The following is a 20,848-nucleotide window of genomic DNA, read 5'->3' as shown; positions in this document are numbered from 1 at the left end:
GCTCCAAACAATCAACAGATTAACTCATATACAACTAGAGGTAACATCTTTTAAAGATTTTGATTTCACTAGGACTCAGAGCGTAGCTGGAAGAAAGATGGATGGATGTTCTAGTGTTAGGTATATAGTGAACTATAGCCATTTCCTCCTCTCCCTCCTTTGTGTTTAACCCCACACCTTATTTTCGTAAGAAATGGGTACCCTTCGCCCTAGTAGATAAAGTCCTAGCAGCATATCTTAAGTGAAAGAACTGGAGTGGCAACTGGGGAAGAAAATTTAGAAGCTAAAGGGCAATGGATAACATCTGGGTTACAATGACTTTCTTTTTAAATATCATTTCTCTTTCATATTACATTTATGTATCTCCATATTGTTTTTTTATTTGTTTCTTGTATTTAAATAAGTAACTGAAGCACTTGATACCGTGACTAGTCACTGAAAACTGGTCATTGAAAAGTCATTTAATTTCAGCTCTCCTGATCTGTATGAATCCTGTTTTATGTATTATTTCATTAATTTAAGTTTTGTGTTGTGCTAGTGGCTATTCATTTTAATTTTGTTGAATTCTATTTGATTTGACATTCTTGGACCGATGTTTGTATGTGACTGTGTGGATCTGATATTTAAAGAATACCTGGACATTGTGTTTATAACCCTTGGTGGAAAAAAGCTGATGACTTCAAAGCCTGGATAGGGCCTTCCAAATTTAAGACTAAAGCATAATGTCGGCTATGCAGGTCATTAAACGTGTCACATTATTAGGTCTGGAAAATTTTATTTTTGGTAAAAGGTTTATGAAACCTTTTTCTAAATTTGTGGCAGGAACACTGTTTTAATGCTGCTAAATTTAAACATCCTAATCAAGTACCTTAATTTCATCCCTGACTCATTATCCTGTTCTTGTATAACATATTTTATTCCCCTACCATGCCTCTTAAGATACACTACCATTTGAAAAATATTGTACTCTGTTTATGATGTTCAGGAGGAGAAATCTTTCGTAGTCTAAACTCGTGCAATGCCATGTTACGTAACAATACATTATGACTTAGTCTCAGGTAACAAACAATACAGACCAGAACAAATTACCATGGTTACAAAAACCACCAAGGATTAACACTGAAGCTACCAAATTAGGCAATAAAGAAGGACAAGAAAACTTACTAAAACCTGTACTGGTGAATGAAATCAACCAAAAATACCCGGACTATGTTAAAATATATACCAATGGATCAAAAACAAACAACCCACCAAGAACAGCAGCAGCAATAGTCATCCCTGAATTCAAAATACAAACGGGATCCAGATTACCTGACTATTGCTCCATTTACACCACTGAATTCTGGGCTATACTTGAATCACTACAATGGATCAAAGACAACCAAATACCTAAAGCAGTCATTATAAGCAATTCCCTAAGCGTTATCAAATTAATCCAAAATCGCAATACACACTCTAGGAAACAATTCCTCGACAGAGCATGCCAATTAATCGACAATATCACCACAGCACATCAATTAGTCGAGCTCATGTGGATACCGTCACACACTGGAATCTCTGGCAACAAAACAGCAGACAAAGTTGCAAAAACCAAACTGGGAGATCAAAACTCTATCAAGCTTAACTATGGCTGCTCTACAGAAGCAATAAGCTTCGCACAAACATATATAGACCAAACATGGCAAGATTTTTGGAACTCCTCCACAAAATGTAAAAAGCACCATGAAACCCTAAAAAACATAGATAGGAACATACAGCTACCTAAGGGTACCTATTTAGAACAGAAAACCATAAACAGGATAATAACTGGAAAAACTAAACTAGCAAGCAGTTTTGGAAGGTTTATAGGACCCAAACCAGCAACCATTAACTGCTTTAACTGCCACACCACCGAAGATCTACACCACATATTCAATATATGCCCAAAATATCAACCCGCTCGGAAAATATTTATCAAAAACCAAAAAGAGATTGGATCACCACACACATACCCAGAGTTACTTATGGACTTTAATAAAAATAAACAATCAGCATATAAAAATATAAATCAATTCATAGACTCAGAAGGACTTAGGAACAAAATATAATTACTATCCCTACAAAACCAAAAGACCCAGTAACTAGCTAAATAAATTTAGAAGCCACCACATAAAAACCCATAACATATCATTCAATTTTATAAAAGTATTAATAAATAATTCACTTATGAAGCACCTATAAAAAACTAAGGAAACTGCAAAATCGGATGTCCTTAACGAACCAAGTAATCAGCTAGGATTCCGGTCCTAGATGTCCTTAACAATCCGTGTAATCGGCTAGGACTCCGATCTCTTGCTAAATAAAGTATAAATAACATTCAATCTCTAAAACCATTAATTAACAAATAACTTAAAGAGGTAATATCTAAAAACTTATAAATAACATAACGTAGGAAACACACCCTAAACACCTCGACTAGTAATACCAAAATAACCTTGAAAATCTCTCTTCATACATGATTTCTACTAAGAACCTCTATAAACAGCATAGAACATCCCCCCCCCTCCTTTTAGAACATTTTGAAGAAGAAAAAAAAAATCAAACAAAAAAAATTCAAAAAAAATTCGCAAGAAACACCAGGCAAATGCAACAAGAAACCAGCGATGTAAAGCAAGCAGGACCGTTCCTGAACTCTCCTTCCCACTAATGACAGCCAACCATTCAACTGTAGGGACCTTTATGGACCCACAGACTGAGGCCAAACTATCAGGGTTCCTTGAATCCATAAAAGCCTGGGGGAGGTGGCACCATCCCCTTCCCCAGGAACAACTAGCAGACTGCGGTGCAGTCAGGAAAAAGTGGCACATGCACAATTGTGCGCACGCCACTATAATTAAACTCAACAACAACAAACTAAGTCTCTTTGAACAGTAACAGTAATGTATTCTAGAGTTACGTGTGTCACTGCTCTTTGTGTTATAAAAGGAGCCTACAGCATTAGGGGTATCAGTCAGCTCCATGTCTAGATTTGTCTTGCAATTTTTTGTGTGTGCAACTTTCCCACATCTTTCTGTGCATCGTCTTGAATCCTGGCAGATTTTATAGATTTGGAATCAAGCTGGTCATACAATTCTGTCAACAGGCTCTTTCAAGTTATTTGATCCCATTTGAAGCAAAAGGTATATACTATACATGATTCTGTGTGTCAAATTTGCCTTGAATGTTAAAATCATGGCAGATATTAGTGAAAATAGGCTAACGTGCGCATCATCGTTATGTTGACTCCCTCTGATTTATTTCTTCAGCATTATCTACTAATATATATATATATATATATATATATATATATATATATATATATATATATATATATTGTGTGCAACTCGTTGCACAGCTGTTTTATTAATTTTTCTAAAACTTGACAGATAATGGACATTGGTGACATGAGGCCAATGTGACTTGGCATTATGATATTTTACTCAGAAGCTTTTTTGGTACCAACTGTATTATATGTGTATATGATATTCTTGTGTGTGCATCTATTCTAACAGCTTTCAATGTTTAGCACAGAAACCTGGAATGGTATATTGGCATCATTGCTAGTCCGTGTTTGTTTATGTTGTATCCCTTTTCGGTGTTAAAGTTATAAAGAATAATTTCGCCTTATATAACATGCATATTTCATTCTGTGGTCGCAGTGTAGTACATGATTAATTTATGCCCCTTTCTAGTTTTAATTTAGATGATAACTCTTTCAAGACTTATCAAGACTGAATTTACATTTGGCAGACACTACTGATATCAAATATTTTACATTCGTGCTTTAATAAATATTCTTGAGTTATGCTTGATTTTTTTAATCTATTAAAGTGTGTCTTTATATGTATGTTCATGCATACATTATAATAAAGCATGTTTGCATTCTTCCAGCTTCATTGACCTTTTCTGTTTATTATTGATTAGAAGTTTTCAAATGATTGACAGTGTACTAAATATTCAAATGATTGACAGTGTACTAAATATTCTAATGATAGTGTACTAAATATTCAAATGATTGACAGTGTACTAAATATTGCAGCCTGTTAACAAAATAAAAGACGCTTCAGTTAATTTTTTGGGTATTGTTTCATGCTGTGTTGCTTTTGGTCTGTCCATTTGTTTTTCTGCACCGCTACTTTATTTCTCATTCAAATATCTTGGTCAAACTTTGTTTGTTACGCTTGCACATAATTGGAAAACAAATACGCCCATTGTAGTAACAGGTCAAGGTAAGTGTGACTAAAAAGAAGTGATTTCTAAACAAAAACATAAATGTTTAACTAAATTCTTGACCCAAAGACACCTATTGAGCTTTGGAGCTGAAAGATAAAGGTGAAGATTAGGGTATGCCAAATAAGAAGTGACTGGTTTTAATAATGTGTGCTAGTTCTAGTCCACATGCCCTGATTAAACTATGGGTATGACTTGCACAAGGAACAAGAAAGAATACTTGTGCAGCAAGAATAATTTAATGTCAAGGTCATTGTTTCACAAATATGAGGAATGTTTCCAGAAAATGGCACACTAGATAATGGCACTGTAACACCTGGATTTTGGATTTATAACAGAACACTTTTGATGATGATACAAATACAATGTTTAATGACAAATGACTTGAAAGGAAAAAGAATTATGATTAATACATGCATGTATAAGATTCAAATAATTGGATTAATTGACACAATTCGCATGAACCTAATAATGTAACCTAAATAAATACAAGTAAATGACCTTACACAGTACAAGGTCAAATGTTAATGATATACAGGAAATTCACACAATGAAAATAATGACGTACTTTATTCAATTAGTAAAATGATAAAACGATGGGTTAGATATCTTACAGAATATCTTTACACTCCCAAAACAATACAATTCCATGACAGGCACAGAATGCTGAGGAGGATTTTTTGACAGTGGACAGAAATATGCTACACATGTTGGATTAGATGAGTTTCACAATGATACAAATGAAGAAGAGTTGGTTTTCTACATCATATTTTAGCAAATTTCACCAGATTGCATTTTGAGCCAGTATGGATGGCGACTGTAGAGTTAAAAGTTCAAGATTAATGTCACTGTGACCCACTCTTGACCAGGGTCATCCAGCAATATTTACATTAGAATGCCAGATTATTAAATACAGGGCAGGTTTACATTGTACCGTTCACAGTTCTCTTGCCAACAAATATGTCTGTCTTGTTTCAGATCATCCCGTAGTGTTGAGTGGTGATAGGATTTTGTTCATGGATCCTCACAGAAATCCTGACTGCGTATGTCTAACTATTCAACTGTCCAGACTTCAGAAATGGAAGAAGTTGAACATCGAAGATTTATTTGTGGCTCTTGATGGAACGTTCGGTGTTTCCAGGGAGATTTTAAAGACGGGGTACTATAATGGGACTTTATTATGGTTTCCTTTGAGATCAAAGGCTTCGAGTCTGTCAGATACAGTGTACAATAAAGAGAAGGTGATGGATCTTTTTGCTTCGTTCAGATCGGAAGCATCAAGCATTTTGGTCTTCCTGAAGCATCTAATGAAAGTGTCATTGCATGAGAGAAAGGGTAATACAAACATGATCAATCTTCAGTTTACTGTTGAAATTGTGAACAATATTGATGAAGTAAGAGAATTAAGAGAAGCATTTCTGAAAAAGATCAGAAATTTAAATAAATCCATCCCAAATAATTCTTTTGACTGTAGATATCATCTGTCCTTCTGTACAAAATCTTTTGATGGAGACCGTGTTGTGGAGGAAAACAAAAATGCCTGGAAGGTGATAAATTACTACAAGGGAGGAAGTATGTCTGAAGAACTTCGGGTACTTATTCAGGATAATTCACTGGGATACAGCCCTTTTGTTGGTGTGGCTACCCCCATTGGTCAAAATCACGCCGAGTTCAAAGGTCATGTATATTGCTTCTTACCACTTCCACAGAGAGTTAAAAGCATGACGGGATTACCGGTGCATGTCAATGGATTCTTTGCCCTGAGCCAGAACAGACGCCACATTAAATGGCCTTCAGCTGAGCAGGCTGCAATGCACTTACATAAGGACAAGTCATTGATGTGGAATGAAAAACTGCTGAAAGAAGTATTGCCGGATGCATATGAAAGTTTAATAACTGAGCTGATAGCTCACTCTGTGAAAAACGGAAATCCAGATGACATTGTTCGGTGTGTGTATGCAGCTATTCCAAGACTTGATCAGGTTGTAGAGGAATGGAATGCATTACTTCCTAGTCTTTATGGGAAAATAATTTCAAGACCTACCTTAATGACTGTGAACATATCTGGACAGAAAAGCTGGATAAGCTGCTCAGAAGCTTTTTTCGCCACATTTCGTCAGTATGCTAACTTAGCACCAACGATAAAGCCCACAGTGGTTAAAGTTCTACAGATGTATGACAAAAGATATGTAGATGTGCCATTACATCTGTTTGAGTCCTTCTCCAAATTCAACAGCCATCTCACGGATATGAGTCCACACAGTTTTGCTGCTGTGCTGAAAGAGGGTCCAAAGTACAAGTCCTTGTCAAGGGAAGAAAAGTTATCTGTTCTTGAATTCCTTACCTTGGACTGTCGTTATGAAATCTTGGAGGGTTTGGAGCTCCTTCCCCTACAAGACGGCTCCTTCACAACGTTTGTTTCCAGGCACATAACATCCGACCGGGTTTCGCTTTGCAGCAAGGAGGAAATTGGACTCTTCCCAGGGTTAGAGAAAACGTTTGTGTATCATGCAGACCAAAACCACTGGATTATGAAGCATATGCAAACTATTGTCCAACGAGGTAAGGATATCGATCTTGTTTACTAAATGTCTTTTAATTTATGTCGTTATCGTTGTCGGTGAATTTTGTATTCTTTCTGAAATGTAATCCAAAATTTCCAGCTAAGAGCAATTAACATAATTAATGTAATGTTTAAAATGGAAACCTTCAGCTTCATGTTCAAATCTTGTCATTTTCCACATGGCTAAACAGGTATTATCTCACTTGTTTGTAAATAAAGATTAATAACTATCATATCATGTCATCATCATTAAGAATGTTTAATAAAGTACTTTTAAGATGGAGTATATTACGTAATGATGTCATGACCAGTCCGTAACATTTTAGTGGTTAGAATGATTTTTCTAAAACTTTGCAGAAGCATATATCACAGCGAGATCACTACGTTGCATAGCATATCTGCGCATCCTGCTTAAAGTGCAACATCATGGCAAGGGAATATGCATTTCTGTGGCTTCACTTTTTTTCTATGGACCATGATTTTTGAATTTGTAATGCGTCTGTACCCAAATATATATTATGCCTATGCTGTGTCACTTTCGTATGTTAGAGAAAGGTGAATATGGGAAGATACGATTCTGCGACTTGCATCCTTATCTGTTGTAGAACATTTTAACCAATTAAAATATTTGACTGATAATTTGCTAAAGTAAATATCATGACTCATAGGAATCCTGCTATCACAGTCTCACTCCCTGCTTCAATAGAAAGATAATTAGAAAAGATAATGGAATTCATTGATTTATATCTTTGACCGTTGTATGAATTCGTAAAGTGTAAATTGTTTTTAATAAACTTAGCCAGTAAATTGTTTTTGCAGTTGGAGTGTCTCATTCAATTGCTTCGTTTTCAACATGTAGGTCAAGGACATGGAAAGGGAGAATATAACTTTGATATTTCAATAACGCCAGGTACAGTGGCATTAATATAAGAAAATATTTTGAGAAAGTAATTACATTCATTTCGCATCAGAAGGAAATAGTTGGCATAATCCACTAGGCATCAGAATACATTTGCTTGCAATTTTTCCATTTATAACCCTTTTGTCTTGCATACATATTTATATTTTAGTATTGATATTAGAATATTCAAATGTTTTATTTCAACTTGCCAAAGAAATACGATAAAAAATTATACATACCTACATTTTTTTTCTAGGTTTCTTCCAGATACAATTGATGGATTCTGTAACATTCCGTGCTTTGCTGGAGAGAACAATTCAAATGCACCTTGGTCCTACCAGTCCACCGACAGTAAGGCATTTTAATAAATTGAGTGGCACCTGGATTCAAAAGGTATGGGAACATATTTTCTCACACAACTATGGTGTTGAATACGTTTCACACATGCCACTGATTCCTTTGCTTAAAAGTGGCTCGTGGTCTAATCCTACTGAAATGGAATTGTACCAACTTACAAACTTTCTAATTGTAAAACAGATACAGAATGTATCTAGCTTGAATGATGGTGTCTACAGATGCTTGGAACTGCTATCCATTAATGTTCTGCCTTCCCTTCCTGTGTGGCTTCAGGTGCCACAGATATTACAGCACATCCCTTATTCCACAGTCAGTGGAGTACTTCAGCTGTTAGACAAACTGAACACCTCTGTTCAAAGGGAAAATATAATTTCATGTTTCAATAGATCATGTGAAGAGGGAGCAAAGAAAGAATTTGTCTCGATTCTTGCTGGATATACATCATGGTCATCAAATAGCAAAAACTTTGTTAGACGTCTGAAGTTATTTATGGAAAAAGGATCAGTTAGTCGTCCTGTATCTATTCAAGAGAATACAACTGTGACCAGAGTTGCAAACTTTCCAGTAAAGTTTCCTCGACCATTAATCACTGGAAGTTATGACGAATGTCGCTTAGCTTTTGCATTAGGGGCAACAGAACTCGATGTAAAACATTTGGTCATGGAGACTTTACAAATGATGCAAGGCACAACCTACAGTTTTTCGGAGAAGCAAACGTTTATGCATTACTTGATGCAAAATATCAGAGAGTTTGAGCATGATAGTAACATTCTGAATATGACAAGTGCAGTTTATTTTCTCGAGTCAAACATAATGCATGCTATATGTAGACCAGCGGATCTCTTCGACCCATTGGATACTCGGTTGGGCGAACTGTTTTATGGTGAAGACCGCTTTCCAGCAGAAAACAGGTTCCGAACAAGTATGGATATTGAGACATTAAAGAAGCTTGGTTTAAAAACATACAACAACCTTTCAGCTATAGAGCTATATGATGTAGCTCATCATATCGAAAGCTGGTCCGAAAGTGAAAGAGAGAGAAATCAAATGATCACGAAGGTAAATCGTTTTATTGAGGTTTTGAAGGAGAAACCTCTTCTCCTAAATGCTTATATCCACAGACATACTATGAATGTACATTTGATGAATATGAAGTGTATGATGCATGAAAAAAAGAAAGATCGACGATTTCCAAGTGTATTGCCATGGTTTCAACAACAACATATGCTGAATAAACCTTCTGAATTACGACTTATAAAATTCTCTACACTGGTTGGGTCAACAATGCCTCTGATTGACTGCCAGAGCAAGGAATTGGCAGAAGCATTTGGATGGAACCAGGACCCACCCCAAAATAAAGTTGTGGAACAATTACGATTACTGATTAACATTTACGAGAGTAGTTACAAACCGGAATTACTCCCAGTTATGAAAGAAATATATCAGGAACTCGGTAAATACAGCATCTACAACTTATTGGCTGATGCAAAATTTCAAACTCTCCTTCAAAAAGGATGTATTTGGCGAGGTGACGGATTTTCCTCCCCACACAGTATCTTTCTTGAATCCAAAGGAAACGATCTTGACCTTAGTCCTTATTTATTCAAACTTCCAGAGGAGTTTAAAAGTCTGCATCCTTTTTTTCTAGGGCTCGGTTGCAACAAGGAACAGAATGCTGATGTTTTTTTAAAGACACAAGTTACAATCAAAGAAAAGTATACATCAGGGAAACATTCTGATGTTGATGTAAAGAGAGATCTGTCAATTTTGATTAGTATTCTAAACAGGCTGAGACAGGAAAAGAACAAGCTTCAGGACCGGTTGCATGAGATTCTCTTCCCTATTCACTGTAGCGACGAGTCAGTCCTAGTGCTGAAATCGGGATCAGAGTGTACATATTGTGATGCACAATGGCTCCGAGAAATGGCATCCGAAGAAACAGATGAAGAAAATATATATTATGTTCATGAGGATGTATCAAATATGACAGCGGAAGAATTGGGTGTCAAGTCTCTAACACAACAGCTTCTATCAGACACTGAGGAACTTGTCATGGAGGAATGGGGTCAGGAAGAACCGCTCACAACAAGATTGCACCGTCTGCTAAAGGAGGGATACCAGGATGGTTTTTCAGTTCCCAAAGAGATAGTGCAAAATGCTGATGATGCAGGAGCAAAGCGTGTATATTTCCTTTATGATGAGAGACAAAATGAGGATGCAAAAGTTAACCTGTTGGATGAAGGTATGGCAGAATGTCAAGGTCCAGCCTTCTGGGCATACAATGATGCCAGATTCCAAGAGAAAGACTTCAAAAATATCATTAAGCTGAATGGAGCAACAAAGGAAGCTGAACTGGAAAAAATTGGAAAGTTTGGTTTAGGATTTTGTTCTGTTTATAATCTGACTGATGTACCCAGCTTTATCAGTGGCAGTAATATAGTTATTTTGGATCCACACAAATCTCACCTTGGAAAAGCCTTACCTGGCTCAAGTCCAGGTATGAAAATAGACTTTGCAAAGATGAAAAATCTTAGAATGATGAAGCGACTTAAAAACCAATTTAAGCCATTTCAGAATGTCTTCAGATGCAATATATCCTGCGATTTTCAGGGTACTCTCTTTCGGTTCCCACTTCGAACTGCATCCCAGTCTCAAAAGAGTGAAATATGCAACAAGTTCTATTCGAAGAGAGAATGTCTGGATCTGCTGGATATGACAATAAAAGCTGCTGGTAATTTGTTGCTGTTCACACAGCACATACAGGAGATAAAAATCTTTCATCTTCCTGCAGATTGCAATAATCCAGAAGAAGCTAAAGTGATTTATTCGATGACCAAGGAGCACATTCAAGGACAAACACAAGGCTTAAATCAAGAGACTGTACTTTCACAAGTCTCGAAATTGAAATCTGCTGGAGAGTTGCGGTCTCGTCCACTTAAAAGGTTGCAGAAAATTATTATAAAGGAAAACATAGATCAATATGCTACATCTATTCTACCATCACTTGTGAAAGAAGCTGGTATGTCGGTAAACTCTTCGTGGCTTATTGCCTGGGCTACAGGAACGGATGAGACACTTAAAAATACGTTCCAAGATGTTGTAGGGGCACTTCCTCTATGTGCTGTTGCTGTGCCATTTAAAATGGAAAACAATTACTTCTGTCCAGTGCAGCTGGAGGATTCGCCATTTGGCTTTTATAAAGGTGGTCATTTGTTCTGCTTTTTACCTCTTCCCATTTCGTGTGGTTTACCAGTGCACATTAATGGGTGTTTTGCTGTTACATCAGATCGTCGACAATTAATGAGATCGACGGAAGATGACAAGAAGGCTCAATGCAGCAACTGGAATGAGGCTTTGATTCAAGATGCATTAGTTAATGCATATATTTATTTGTTGGAAGAAATCAGAGAAAATAGTCCATCCCTGGAGTATGAATACTATGCTTTGTGGCCTTTAAACTGCCCAGAAACTGTACTTCCTATCAGAAAATATTTCTTCAGGAAATTAGTGCAACTGGAATCAAGACTGTTTCACCGGGATGTATTTTGGCAGAGCTTTGACAAGTGCATATTCCTAGATCCAACTCTCCGAAAGGACAAAGACATAGGAAACATTGCATTTGAAACTTTGCTGACTTTTCATTCTGCAGGAAACTCAGTCGTTATGGAACTGCCTGATCCTGTAATGAAAAGTCTCGAAACATATTACCCAAATGAACTGAAGAATAAAATTATATCAAAAGAACAGTTTGTCCTTGATATCGTTATCCCTAACATAGAAAATAATTTCTGGATCCAATCAGAGACAAACATTCACAAGAGAGACAAACTTGTACTGTATGCACTCGAGTTTGAGTACGATGCAGTAAAATCATCTCTTTCCAAAACAAAATGCATTCCATCTGAACCAAATGGTGCTCTGAAACGTCCCACAGAACTGGTTAACCCTCTTGGTACCTTGAGTGATATGTTTAGTGACAATGATGAGGTATTTCCACGAGGAAAAGAAACCTTTAGGCAGAAAAAGATCATCGAATGTCTCTTGAATTTAGGCATGATGAATAATTATATGCCATTCAGCTTCCTGAATGACAGGTGCCTGTCAGTTAAAAAGATTGCAGAGGTTTGTGGACAGTGTGCAATTGAACGTTGCTCTAAGGTAGTGAAATACCTTAGTGGAAATGATGTTCAAGAAAAGCTTGAGAAGATCCCAGATGATCTTCAGAAACTTAGAAATCTAGCGTTTTTGCCAGTTCTTCAGAAACCGTCCCATTGGTTCTTTTCATGGAAAGGAAATAAAGAAGAACACACAATAGCAAAGATTTGTCAAAATAATCATTCTCCTAATACAGTCAGACTAGACACACCTGAAAATTTGTTTCGACAGTGTACTGTAAACCTGGTGGGCTGTGTTGAGTTAGTCTTGGATGAAACATCAATCACAGCCTTTGAGTCTAGTATCCGATATGTTAATGTCTGCAAACTCTTAAGACTGAAAGGATCAAAGACATACGAAGTACCATATGAAAAAGTGGTTAGACAATTAAAGATCATTGCACGAGAATACAAAATTAAACAATTAAACAATACAACCAACAACTGCAAGGTTATCATGGATGAGATATATTCATTCCTGGATAGGCAGTGTATGGAATCAGATGAAATCAAAAAAGCATGCTTCCAGGATCTTTCAAATGAAGAGATAATTTTACTTGGAGAGCAAATGTTGGATGCCTCAAGGGTTGCCTTTAATTTGAGGCATAGCTGTTCACCAGTCCTTTTCAGTCTTCACAATACTGATTTGGAAAAATATAAATACTTTTTAGAAGCCATCGGCATAAAAGATAATTTTGATATTTGTAGAATTGTAAGAGTCCTTGAAGACAAACAGATGCAATGTGGGCTGAACCCACTATCAATAGAGGACATTGACCTTGTTCATGGACTTTTGTCCGTGTTACAAGATGTCATGAGAATTGATGGTGTTCAATATACAGGTTTAGATGAAGATCTACGGAGAAAGGTTGTTGCTCCAGATACAAATAGGATATTGAGAGAAACAAGTTCTTTGTGTCTTGATGACAGTGAATTTGAGACTGGTCCAGGTATTAAAACTATTCATGCCAAATTTTCTCAAGAGTTGTCACAAGCTTTGGGAGTGAAAACAAAGCGAAGAAAATGTTTTGATAAACTTTCTTTTCTCCTACCAGGTGGTCAGAAGGAAAAACTAGTCACTCGACTCAGAGGAATTCTCTCTGCCTATCCATGTGATGATGGAATAATGAGGGAGCTGTTACAAAATGCTGATGATGCACGGGCATCTGAGATACATTTTATCAAGGACTACCGCACACATTCATGTGAGAAGATATTTGATGAGAAGTATGCACCTCTTCAAGGTCCGGCTCTCTGTGTATTTAATAATAGTGCCTTCACTAAAGCAGACATTGAAGGCATACATGATTTAGGCCTCGGAAGCAAGCGTGAGGATGCATTGAAAACTGGTCAGTATGGAGTTGGGTTCAATGCCGTATACCACCTGACTGATGTCCCTTCTTTTCTTGCAAAAGGTCCAGAACTTGAAAATGGTGAAATGTTATGCATTTTTGATCCAACTTGTCAATACATACCTTCAGTAACGGAACAGAATCCAGGTGTGCGATGTTTAGTGGGCGAGATAAGAAAGTATTACCCCGATGTATTGAAAGGGTATCTCGAGGAAGGATTATTCAAATCAGATGTTGGTACAATGTTCCGACTTCCACTCCGAAATGAAAATACACCAAAGGAAATGTCCATATCATCAAAGCAGGTTGATGAAGAATTAGTCAATATTACCTTACAGAAGTTTTGTGATGAGAGTTTTGAAGCTCTTCTTTTTGTGAAACATGTCACAAAAATAATTGTGTCAAATATGACATCTGGGGAATTGAAAGAAGAATATAAAGTGGAAACAAAATTGTCAGAGGAGGACAGCAGGAAAAGAGATGAGTTCTTTCAATTTGTCAAACAAGTGTCTAATCAATACAAGCTAGACCGAACAAGTATTATATCAATGCCTTCAAGAGAAGTTGCCTACACAATGACTGTTTCAGATAGCAGAGGGGCATCTGAATCCTTTTATGTAGTGCAAAGAATAGCGTTTGAGGATGGATTCAGTATACCAGAAACTGTTGTGCATGCATTGAAAGATAATAATTTAGGACAGCTTCCCATAGGTGGCGTTGCATTCATCATCCCAAAAAATCAGAAGCTCGTTGAAGTCAAGGAACGCAGAAATTACATAAATGTCAGGGAAGAGAAATGTGTTATTGAACAGCAAAAAGAAAGTGGAAGAGCATTTTGTTTTCTTCCTTTACCTCTCAGAACTGGATTGCCATGTCACATCAATGGACATTTTGTGTTAGACCACGAGGCCCGTCGTTCACTATGGAAAGAAGATAAGGGCTATCGTCATGACTGGAATTATTGTATCTTTGAAAGCATTGTATCACCAGCTTATATCACTGCACTGAAGTATTTAAAGAAAACTTTATTTGATGATCTCTCCAAGACTTCTGAAGTCATCATTCTTCGACTGCTTGATCGATTTCTATCATATTTTCCTTTGAGGAATTTGGCTAAAGAAGACGACTGGAAAGCAATAGTCAGTTTTGTGTACAACAGTTTGTACTCAAAGGAGGTACAAGTTTTTCCAATTATGCAAACGGCAGAAGTTATTAGGGCTGAGAATACCAGCGTTGTTGATGCGTGCATAGAATGGACAGCTTTACAAATGTCAGGACACATATTTCAATCATATTTTGATCACCCAGATCACCATGTCTCTCGAATCCTCAAACGTCTGGGGATGAAGATTATTGAAATCCCAGCAATAATCAGGAAATCAATAGAAGAATCAGGCATACAAACCACAATTGTGAATCCTTCTGCAGTATTGACTTTTATCAAGTCATTTAATATGTCAGGACTTGGCATATGTAATTTGAAAGTTAATGTCCCCCTTACTGAAACAACATTTGCGAGCATCAGCAATGTCCGCTCTGTTGTAGAGTACATCACTAATTTGGATACGTTGGAGACAGAGATCGAGAACAGCCCTCTTCTTGTCACAAATGATGGTGTTTTAAGGACATATTCAAACAACAGGCGTATTATTTGTTCGTCATTTTTGGATCTGTTGCCCAGTTCATCAGAAAAGTTTGTGCATGCTGAGTTACAATCATGTCAATCTCAAAATATTTGGAAAAGTGGAATATTGTTGAAATTGGATGTGCATAACTTTCTGGATTTGTTACCATCAACACTACCTGCTCAAGTGTTTCGGATTGGTCAGGATGTGGCTTGTCCAAAGTCAGCAAACCAGATCCCAAACAAAACTTGGATTCTCCGTTTCTGGCAATTTATATGTGACTTGTCTGTCAAGTCAACTCAGTTTGGAATAAAAACGTTTGATCAAGAAGCCATCAAGAGAAATATAGGAATTTTTAATGAATGGAGCCTTTTGCCAGTTCAAGACAAAGATGAAATTTTTGTTTTGAGGCCTATGAACAAAGCATATACAATCATTGATCTTTGGTCATTTGACCTGGCATCAGAACTAAGAAAGGCGCTAGAAAAACTAACTCTTCCAAAACTTGATACGGTTTTATTCACCAAAGAAGACCATTCAGAAATACTAAAAATGGTGCGTATTTTGGTCGCGACAAAATCAGAACCATTGGAGATCTTGAATTGTCTCTACTACCACAGAAACAAAATCAGAAATTCAAGGTTGTTAGAAGAAGAATGTAATGCTATCCTAATGTTTTTCTCTAAAAATGTGACTAAACTCAAAGAAGATGCAGATGAATCATGGATTAGGGATCGTATAAAGGTATTGCCATTACATATCACACAGCAGGGTACATCAACAAGTCTCGATGAAAATGAAAAGGTGTTTGTTTTGCCTATAGGTATCCCTGCAATGGGACTTGATGAATGGGCAGCTAATACTGGACACATTCTCCTCAAACAAAACAAGGATCTTGAAGACCTGCACAGTTTACTTCAGTGTACCCTTGCAAATACAACAGATGTATATTGTTCCATGATTTTACCTAGATTCAATGCGCTGCCAAAATGCTATCATCTGCAACATCTGTCGTACATCAAAGAAACACTGCTTCATGTACCTTATCCTCAAACGACTTTTAACCAGAGTCAGCAACAATTAATTCACGTTCTTCAATCAACACCTTTTATCTCAGCAGGTGATCGAATGAAACTTGCATCTGAATTCTATGATCCGTTTCATGAGGTTTTAGCTTGCATGTGCAACATAAATGATTTTCCTCCCAGCCCATTTAATAATCGTTGCTGGAACGAGTTCATGAAACTTGCTGGATTGAAGAAAGAAGTGTCTGAAAGTATGTTTCTGGAATTTGCAGAAACACTTGCCCGGGAGGGGGCATATCACATCTCTGAAAATGTTCATGAAAAATCAAGAATTCTGGTAAGTTTTCTTTGGGAAACATCCCCAACCTCGTGGGAGAGCAAGACAATTGAGAGATTGGCAAGAGTAAAGTTTATCACACCTCATTATGTAACTAGCGTATTTTCATCACTTTGCAAGCAATATACAGAAAGTACGAGTCTAATATGCTTTTCTCAGTCGACATCTGCTGAATTTGAATTAATATGCTGGACAAGTATGAACTTACTTCCAATGTCGGCATGTCCAGCCACTGATAAATGGAAGCAGATAATGCTAGGACTAGGATTTCATCTTAGACCACCTGTTGATCGGGTAGTTTTACACTGTCAAAATATATGTGATGCTCATCACAAGATCTTCTCAGGCAAAGATAATCCAAAATCTGACATTAGTTTGTTTTCGCACCTTCTGGACTGCATATACATATACCTCTCTGAGCATAGGGACGAAGATCCCAGGATGAAAGAAAAGCTTGCAAATAGCCCAGTTGTGTTTCTGCCCAAGAATCGGTTGCTTCTGCCTGCCAAAAACATTGTTGTTGATCTAAACAAAGAGCAAACTATTGAGCCATATCTGTGTAAGGCACCTGACTTCTATGGTAGATACAATGACTTCTTTATTTTTCTAGGTGCCTCCCAACAAGTGTCATTGAATCACTATTGCCTTGTGTTACGATTAGTATATCAGATGCAAAGTGGTCATGATGAAAAACTTCTTCCTCCTGAGATGAGAATTGTTGCAAATGCTATCAGAAATATCGTGAAGTTGTTAGTGAAAAAACCAGACAAAAAAGTAGAGTGCGATGAGAAGATCTTATATCTACCTGATCGATCGCAGAGACTTATGGATGCACGATGTTTGATTGTAGTAGACTATGAATATCTTGAACGCAGACTCAGTGATTGCAATTTAACCTATTTTATTGGTTTTAATCAGCTAGAGGTAGAAGTGAAAGATGTATGGCTGGTTATAAAAACATTACCTGATTGCTACCGCCCAAAACTACTCTCTGAAGCGGTTAAAGAAGAAGTTGATACGACACAAATGAACGAAATGGAGAGCGCTGAGGCTGAACATCTTGAACGGTTTCTCCATTCAGCTGACTTTGCTCAGGGTATTCTAAGGTTGGTAAAAGATGAGAAAAATAAACATACCGAGACATTCACATCTGAGGATGAGGATAAGATTTTTGCCCAAATACAGGGATTGAAGATAAAAGAGGTTCAAGGTTTATATACATACTTGAAGATCAATGGGGAGAGAATTGAAAGCTCAAAGAGAATTGAAACAAGTTTTATTACTGAGACAATGAACGAAAACATACTATGTTTTACATTGTATTTCCAGATTGAGGAAGGAAGAGAAAGATATATTCAAAAAGACCTCATGGCAAAACGGAACGGCATCATTGACTTAATAAAACGATGTACAGGCAATTCCATTCGACACCGATCTGATATTTTGTATGCTATTCTGGATTGTAAGCATGAAAGTTATGAAATTAACAACATCTTAGATAGGCTAGGTATAGATCCGTATGACTCGCAACAAACCATTTCCCGTTCCATATTCCCACGGCCTGGAACATACGTTCCTAAAGAATTCCATGCTTTCCTTCAGCAAGGATTTTCAGAGTTCCAAGAACATGAGTATGACTCTGTGGCTTATGAACTTGAGGATGATGCAGATGGTTCAGACACTGATGACTCTGTTTACATATACGTACACATCAAACGTCTAGTGAAATCCAAGCAACCGTGTACATCTGGAATTACGAATCAGTATGACATAGATATTGGAGATCGTGATAAGGGCTATGTAACGGTCTACGCGTACAAGTTATTCAAATTTGAGCGAAAGCCTCCTTCGTCATCTCAAGATCTCTTACCATCAGATTGCTTGCCGGTAGGTTCTCTCCCTTTTGACGATATCAGCAACCAGATCAGGAATATTCTACAAGAAGCATGGACTTTACCAAAGGAAGAACGTCGACGAATCTTGAAACGCCTTCTGCTGAGATGGCATCCAGACAAAAATATAGGACAAGAAGACTATTGCAATCAGATATTTAATTATATCCAAGCAGTTGTATCAAGGTTAGATAGCGGACAATCATTAGATGATGAGAACATCAGTCATACGAATGGTGATGGGAGGGGCGTTTTTACTGGTACTGACTATGAGAATCTAGGCAGAAGAGTAAATAGAACAAGCGCACAATACAGAATGCAACACGATCTGTATGAAGATACTTACTACCAGGCCCACAGCAGAAGCTATGCTAGTCAGTCATCAAGAACTGATTTTCACGTCACTGACCAATCTAATGCTCTGCGCTGGCTACGACAGGCGAAAAAAGATCTTTCATCAGCGAAAGAGTTCCTTCCTCCAGCCAGCACTGTTCCAGCCTTCAACTGGATTTGCTACCATTGCCATCAGGTAAGTGTTTTATCTGTTGGCATTTTTGTTGCAAGTTGCATTTTACAGGGTCGGGCTGCTAGCCCCATGCCTAATCCTAAGGCTGAACTTATCTTTCTATGTTGATACTGTTGTTCTTAAAAGAGGAATATACATACTGCTAGAACAGAGATGGACAAACTTTCCAGTGCAAGTGCCGCATACACAAATTTACACCTTGTCATGAGCCGCATAGTTCATTAAGTAAAATAATTAATATTTGAAATAGCAAAAACAAAAGGTTTTCTAAATAACATCTAATTGATTTTCAGTTGTTAATATATTGTTAATATTTGAAAACTTAAACTTAAACTTCAAAAGAAGCACATTTATTTGATAAACAGAGTAACATAAACAGAGTCAGTGCGAATGATGACTTGTTCCTAGGCCGCATAAAACCCTTGGCGGGCCTCTTGCGGCCCATGGGCCGTAGTTTGCCCACCCCTGTGCTAGAACTTAGCTGCTACAAATGAACCTGAATTTATTTTCAACAGATAAGTATTGTACTGTATTGCCTTAACCTAAATCAAATAGTCCAGTACTTATGCACTTAAGGTAAATTTATTACAAGGTTCTAATTTTAATCCTAAACTACTAGATAATAAAATGATAAGACTTGTGCATCTTTAATGCATCTTCCACATATCAGCAGTCTCATCTTCGCAACCAAGTGCAATTGAAATCAAAACAAGGGTTTAAATGCATAGAAACCATATTAAAACATGTAAAACTAAGTTCACTGTAATACACAATTTATGTGCCTTGAAAAGCTTATTTTATTGCAGTGATGATGTACCTAACCCTGAAAGTACACACATATTTTTATATGTCAGGTGTACATAATAAAATTCAAACACCTAATCCTGACACAAGTTTAGACAGTGTATATTTCTTGATTTCATTACCTAAGTGTATCACTGGATTGACTAATAATAAAAATAAGTGATAAACTTCCCTCGTAATTTACAATCTCATAACCCATCAAAAAGCGCATTGTCTTTCACTTCTTAGAAATAGCAGTAAATGTGAATTAAAGTTACAGTGGCTTTGTATTCTTGTTTTGATTTGTTTTTGCTTATTTGTATTTTGTTGTTGTCTGTTCTTTTGGTTTTTCATTTCTTACATGCAAATACATATATGAAGAAACAACTTTTTTATATCTAGGTCACATGTTAGCAATAAAATCAAACCTATCTCATATCTAAAACAGGCGACCGAGAAAGCTCTGAAAGCCGCTGTGTATGCTACAGATGCAAATAAGGTGGATCTGAGAGGTCATCAGCTCACCTACATTGCAAGTCATGGTAGTCTGGGTCCGGATCTTGTAAATCTGGCCACGAGTATGGAAGCTTCTTTGGGACACCACACCAGGATGAGGTACCCCGACTCCATAGACAGGACACAGATTCCAGCAGAAGTGTATACAGATACACAGGCTAGAACTGCCGTTGAAATAGCAGAGAAAGTTATTCAGTTGGTAGATGAAAATTATCTCAACTAAAAGTGGACCCAGTTGAGGTAGGCATAACGTTTTTGTAATAAAATATCAGGTCAGAATTGGTTAGGCACAATTCTGTATAAATATTCTCTGTTCATTCAACCTTTGAGATTTGTCCTGCACTTGTTTGACACAATAACTGTTGCTTATGGGCATGATTATAATTGATTCCTCTGAATCAAATCTGGATTATATTATGTATGTGAATACCAGCTTCACTGGTACATAAGCACAAGTGTGTGTGTGTGTATATATATATATATATATATATATATATATATATATATATATATATATATATTTATATATATATTGTTACATGTTTAGGCTCGAATAAACAATAACACAA

The 20,848-nt window shown here is 36.9% G+C and overlaps 1 protein-coding gene across 1 annotated transcript in view; it reads left to right on the top strand.

Moving 5' to 3' along the window:
• Positions 1-20,848, top strand: part of LOC149772043 (sacsin-like) — a 50,013-nt gene that overhangs the window by 15,914 nt on the left and 13,251 nt on the right. The window contains exons 5-7 of the mRNA XM_089947991.1: positions 5,227-6,810; positions 7,969-18,983; positions 20,212-20,519. Coding sequence (XP_089804117.1) covers positions 5,227-6,810; positions 7,969-18,983; positions 20,212-20,502 — 12,890 coding nt within the window. The 3' untranslated portion in view covers positions 20,503-20,519. The remainder of the gene's footprint in view (positions 1-5,226; positions 6,811-7,968; positions 18,984-20,211; positions 20,520-20,848) is intronic.

The sequence above is a fragment of the Sinohyriopsis cumingii genome, unplaced genomic scaffold, assembly GCF_028554795.1.
Source record: "Sinohyriopsis cumingii isolate HCF-2022 unplaced genomic scaffold, ASM2855479v2 utg001527l, whole genome shotgun sequence".
NCBI classification, from domain to species: Eukaryota; Metazoa; Mollusca; class Bivalvia; order Unionida; family Unionidae; genus Sinohyriopsis; species Sinohyriopsis cumingii.
This window is presented reverse-complemented; position numbering and strand designations above follow the sequence as displayed.